Source organism: Nyctereutes procyonoides, unplaced genomic scaffold (assembly GCF_905146905.1).
Source record: "Nyctereutes procyonoides isolate TBG_1078 unplaced genomic scaffold, NYPRO_anot_genome, whole genome shotgun sequence".
NCBI lineage: Eukaryota > Metazoa > Chordata > Mammalia > Carnivora > Canidae > Nyctereutes > Nyctereutes procyonoides.
The window spans coordinates 898687-904686 of NW_026575159.1; the positions used below are offsets into that span (position 1 = coordinate 898687).

At 48.5% G+C, this 6000-nt stretch overlaps 1 protein-coding gene across 2 annotated transcripts in view; it reads right to left on the reverse strand.

Annotated features, from left to right (window-relative positions):
• The window catches only part of LRP12 (LDL receptor related protein 12), a 72284-nt gene extending 69642 nt beyond the window's left edge, over window positions 1-2642 (reverse strand). For both annotated transcript variants that reach the window (XM_055314348.1, XM_055314347.1), the window contains exon 1: window positions 2439-2642. In XM_055314348.1, coding sequence (XP_055170323.1) covers window positions 2439-2517 — 79 coding nt within the window. In that variant the 5' untranslated portion in view covers window positions 2518-2642. The remainder of the gene's footprint in view (window positions 1-2438) is intronic.
• Between the last annotated feature and the right edge of the window lie 3358 nt (window positions 2643-6000).

Here is a 6000-nt window from a genome sequence, read left to right on the forward strand (position 1 = left end):
TGCCTTCGGCCAGGGAGTGATCCCAGAGGCCCAGGATCGAGTCCCATATCGGGCTCTCTGCATGGAGCCTGCTTCTTCTCTCTCTGCCTGTGTCTGTCTCTGCCTCACTCTCTCTCTGTCATGAATGAATGAATGAATGAATGAATGAATGAATAAATAAATAAATCTTTAAAAAACAAAACACTTTTTGATGCATAAGGAAGGCACAGTCTCTTAAATCACAGATCATATCTATTCTAAAGACCTGCAGTGATGGATATTTCTCTGGATGCATCCACTATTCCTCACAACTAGTGCATATTCAAGTTAAACAAACCCCACTACTGTTATAGAAGCACATCCCCCCGTATTAGTATTATCGTTAAAGCTCATATAAACCCACATATGGCTGGAGAGACAGAAGAGGACAAAAGTGCAGCTATAAAGAGAATTTCCCCAGTTGCAGGGTGAAGGGTACCTTTAATCTCTGCTCACATAGTTTAATGTTCTGCCTGGCTCACTACCTCCTTTTTTCTTATACTTTGAAACTTGCTGTGGTTTGAGACATCAATGCTGGCACAATTACTTGCTAGTTTTATAACATGGTCCCACACTGTTGGAAAAAGAGTTTCATTCTTTGCCTACTAACAATTCCTCACTGAACACAAATTCCAAAAAGATAAATCTTTGATAAGCACCTACCAGAAAGCCGTTTTGTGTACAAGTACAAAAGAATGTACCAAGACAAATTACAGGGTTCACAGCCTCTTATCCCTGGAGGCAAAAAAACTTCTAGTTCAAACACTAATGACACAGGTTTTAATGAAAGAGCTAAAAGAGCTCATTTATTTATCCATTCTGATCAGACACCACACTAAGATTAAATTCTGACTATAGTAGAGGACAAAAGCAGGACACTTCTAATCACCCTAGATTAAAGATGCCTTTCTACTTTCTTCTTTCTTCTGAGCGATTACACCAAACCTAAAGCAGAGCTATACCCACCTTCAGGCTAGAATAAACAACAAAATAGCTTATTGATCTCTGGTGTAGACCCAAACCCACAAGTCATCAGGCAAGTAGGGATCACAACGACTTGATGCAACTGACACACAAAAGTCATGCACAGGGTTTTCTGATCACACAGAAGCACACCACAGGCAATTACCACATCGAATGTGGATGAAACCTTTCTCCACCCCAAACAAAAATAATACGTTAATTGGGTCGGGTGGCAAGCAATACATTTTAAATCACACTGAAAAACTATTTTTTGGTTGTCCGTAAATGTTATGTTCATTAAATTCATTTACTGTGATTTCTCAGGTCTTAAAAGTAACCATCGTTCAATTCCACAGATAAATGCTTTCAAAAGAGGTTAAGTACTTGCTGGTGAATTACGTGTTGCCTTAACTCCATCACCACACCGTCAGTGGAATGAGTGTTTGTGGCAGACGACTTGGACGTTTTATAAGTGAAATTTACCAAAGAATGATAGCTTCTCATTATTTCCTCCTGAAGAAACAAAAAAACGCCACTCTAAAGAGTAAAGGTTCACCGTGTTCCCCGAAACACCTTTTCAATGCGTTTCACTGATAAACTAAGAACGATGAAGCCAGAAGTGGAACTCCAGTCTCAAGCAATGAATGCTCTTTCTAATTAATTCCATTTAGCTCTAGTTCAGACTCTGATGTAACATAAAGCTTAGTCTTCACACACAGGCTTCAGCTTTCCCTTAGCCTCAAAGGAGTATGTGCAACGCAATCCGCAGACTGGAATGAAGCGACAGTGACAGCATTAGCGGCCAATGATGGATGAAATGACAAATGAACCAGGAGTCAGGGCAGACATGTACACCCTAAGGGAGAGTCTGAGGTGGGGCTGGAAACTATTTTCTGGCCTTCTCCCGCGTGCTGCTTCTGGGGAAGGGACGGGATCCAGCACGCCCGGGCTCAGCAGAGCCTCGGCCTCCCAAGTGGGAAGGGAGCAGCAGGCGGCTTCCGCGGGGAGTGGGGAAGAAGATGGGGGATTGGCACGGTGGGAATTTCACTGGGGAGAGAACTTCCTGACCCCGGAAGGGTCGGGGGTGGCAGGACCGTCCCGACCGCGGCGAGGGCGACCCCCGCCCCCTTCTCGCAGTCCCACATCTCCGCGTGCGAGGCCCCCGGGTGGGGAAGTCCGCCCCCGCCCCCCCGTCCCCCCCGCGCCCCCCGCACCCGCGCCGGGACTCCCTCCGCCGGGACGCCCAGAGCCCTCTCGCACTGCCCCGAGGGGCTGGAGGCGGGCAGCGGGCGAAAGCATCTGCGCGTGTGGGCACCCCTCGGCACATCCACCCCTCGCCGGCTCTTTGTCCCGCCGGCGGCGGGGGGCTCTCCCCGTCCTGGAGGCCTCGGGGCCCAGGGTCGCCCCAGCTTTGTTCGGTCAGCGGGGCGCAGGGGCGCAGGGGCGCGGACACTCACCGTACACTCCGGAGAGGAAAAGCAAGACCAACGCAGACCTCCACCGCGGAGACGCTTTTGTGCTCCAGCGACGGGCCATAACCACGGCAGATGGAGGGAGCGAGGAGGAGATGGAGGAGGAGGAGGAGCCGGGGCCAGACGCCGCCGCCACCGAGCCCCCGGCTGCTCCCTGCGCGCTCCGCGGCGGCGGGAGGGGGAGGGGAGGGGCCGCCGCCGCCGCCGCCGCCGCCGCCCGCGCTCCCTCCCTCGGGCCCTCCCTCAGCAGCGCGCCGGCTCCCACCCCGGGCGGCGCGAGAGCCCTACGCGGGGCGGCCCTCCCGGGGACAGCGGGAGGCCGAGCGCGCCCAGGCGCGAGGCGAGGGGGCGGCGGAAGCGCGACTCCGGCCTCGCACCGCACAGGCTAGCCGGCGCCGCCACCCGCCAGACGGAGCGCGAGCCGGGAGCCGCGCTCATCCGTGCGATCGGCAATCACCTGGCCCGCCTGCCTTGGAGCCCGCCCCGCGCTCCGCCGGGCTTTCCCAGTCTCGGGGCCGGGTCCTCCGCGCCTGGAGCCCCAGGAGTAAGGCAGTGCCAATCGATGAGCGAGCACGCGAACGCCGGCCGCGAGGTTCCCGAAGAGCTGGGGAGCGGGGGCCCGCAGCGGAGCTCCGCTGCAGTCCGAGGCCTGCTGGCTGCCCCTGCGGGTGGCGCGAGCACCAGCTGGGAGGCTGAGGATGGCCGCGCTTGCGGGGAGAGTGGGTGAACGGAGGCTGGGAACTTGGGAGTTCTCTCCGCTACCGCTGCGTGCCTCGGCTGAAAATCGGCCGGGAGCTGGGGCTGGGGTGTGTGTGTGTGTGTGGGGGGGGGGGTGCAGTGAGCGCCGCCGTGCGAGCCCGCACGCCCAGGCTCGAGGTGCCCGCGCGAGGCCGGCAGGGCTGGCGTGCGGTGCGCTTCCAGGCTGGGGCGAAGGCGGCGGGAGGCGGCTTGACATCCCGGGGCCGGCTGGGGGCGCGGGGCTGCGGGAACTCGGCCCGGGTGCGCGGCCGGAGGAGGGGGGGCGTCTTTCTGCAACAGCCTGACTTCCCTAAGCACCTTCCCCGATCGCCGCAAGTGCGGCGACTCCTTCCTTTAGCGCCCCGTAGCACTTTCTAAATACTTCTGTAGGGACGCCCGCACGCCCGACCTTCCGCCGCGTGTTTTTTGAAGCGTTGTCTACGCGTCTTATCTTCCTCGCTGCATTTATCACTGGCCTTGACGCGCACTCTCTTGGCTATTCGTTGAAGACCTTCAGTGCTGTCCCATTGACCTAAGCTCTGTCTTTCTAATCCCTAACAACCTTGTGAGATAAACATTATCATCCGCATTTTATAAATAAGAAAATGAGACTCAGGTTAAATTACCCGTAATGATATAGCAAATAAGCGGTTCGAAACGATTTTTCTCATTCCAAGTTCAAGAATGTTTCCCCTATATCACAGTTAACTCTGTAGCACAATGCTTAGCGCATTAATAGGTAAATGTTAAATTTTAAGATATACCTTTTGGAAGGCACATTAGGCTATCCCATACCGATCTGTATACCCTTTATAGATTTTTCCCCCCAAGAATTGGTATTTCAAAGTATTAAAAGTTTATTTAAAAACAATAGAACATCCAATAATTAGTGAATTTTGTGTCAGCTGACATAAAGAAAAAAACAAAAAACAACCAAACTCGAACAATGTTTTCCCTTCTCATTGGTGAAAAAGGGGCAGCTTCATTGTTTTTCATTAAACCTGCAGTTCTTACCCGGTTTTACGGTCCTAGACTCTATTTTCTTGTTTCTTCAGATCTCTTTCTAGAAATTGTGCAGGCATGATGACTGTGCTTAGGACAGGCCACAAACAACAGGAAGAAAGCCTAGACTGCATCTTCCCCTCCACTTTCAGTGCCATTCAAGGAGCAGTATCCCCAAGACATGACACACAGTGTCATCAGTCCCTTGACAGATGCATTCACATCCCTCCCACCTCTGCACTTGGTCATCCACCCAGACCTGTCTTCTGGGACTTACCAAGTTCTCAAACTGGTCTTAGGGTCCATTTGAAAGCACTTTAAATTTGGTGAGCACCCCAAAGAGCTTTGGTTTATGTAGGTCATATCTAGGGATATTTACCATTTATAAATTAAAATTTGAAAATGTTTGTAAATTTATGTAAAATAAAAAATTTGTTACAAGTTAACTGTTTTCCAAAACAAAACAAAACAAAAAATTGATGAAAAGTGTGGCATTCTTTCCATCTTCTTAAATCTCCTTGATATCTGGCTTAATAGAAGACAGCTGGATTTTCATGTTTGCTTCTGCATCCAATCTGTTGCAATATGTTGTTTTGGTTGAAGTATATGAGAAAAATTCAGACTCACAGCTATATAATTGGCAAAAGGAGGCTCTCATGTACCTCCCCAGGGTTCTCAGATAAAACTTTGAGAATGTTGATCTAGGTATCTATCCTAACATCTTCAAAACTTAAGTATTTTGTTTCTCATTGCAAAGACTTAATAAATACCCATTCTAAGGTATTAGAGACTGAGCACTTCAATGTTCACCAGCCAAAGATATTTATGTTTCATGAAGGAACGTTTTTATTTGTACAGAATCTAATTCCAATAGAATATCAGACATTTGGCAAGCAACACAGGGCAGAATAGTTATTTAATATTACCGCTTTGCTTACCTAATCTATCTAATCGAGCATCTAAATGTCTACTGGGCTAATATGTCAAATAACTCATATACAAAAAAGCACTTAGAAACCTATAGTAAATGTATAATGTGGTAAACATTTGTAACATTTCTATCGCAGTTGGACTGCTGGTTTGGCTTGGCCAGGGTTCTGATCTGCACCCTATGAAGCATATAGTATGCTCCTAAGACTCTTGTGGTTCTTAACCTGGATCCCTGGATCCACAGATGGGCTTTAAGGGGTCTCTTAACCTTCCTGAAGTGTACAAAAATTTTGTGCTCATGTCTATAGGCAGAATTTTCCTTACTTAAGACAAACTGAGTGAAACAACTATTTGAGTTGCCTCTTAATACTTTTCCAGTAGTTCTCAAACTCCTCAAAGACACGCATTCAGAAGTGGAGAAGTACATGGACCGTTTCTTTTTCTCTTGACATATTCTGAAAAGGGCCACAATTCTTCATTTTATGGAGACATGCCCTTAAATAATGCCATTTTGTTTTGATTTTAAACTTCGTTTTCCTTCTTGTTCAGTTATCACCATATACAGTGGTTTAATTTTCACTCTTGTCACCAATAAAAATTCATTTCTTCCTGGTATAGACGCTGCTCCATTTAGTAGCATTTGAAAATCTCATCAACACTGTGAGGTTAGACTGGGAATTTAAGTCTACCACTCTGAGCATCTTCTTTTATTGGAAAGAAAATTGATGATAGTGGTTTTTGTATTTGGCATGCTTCCAGCAAAGCTAAATCTTTTAACTCCTTCTCAAAGGAATATTATGTTTAAGAAAGAAAAACAAACTAGATAAACACATATAACTAAAAGGGAAAGAAAAAATTTTCAACTTGAAGTTAAATA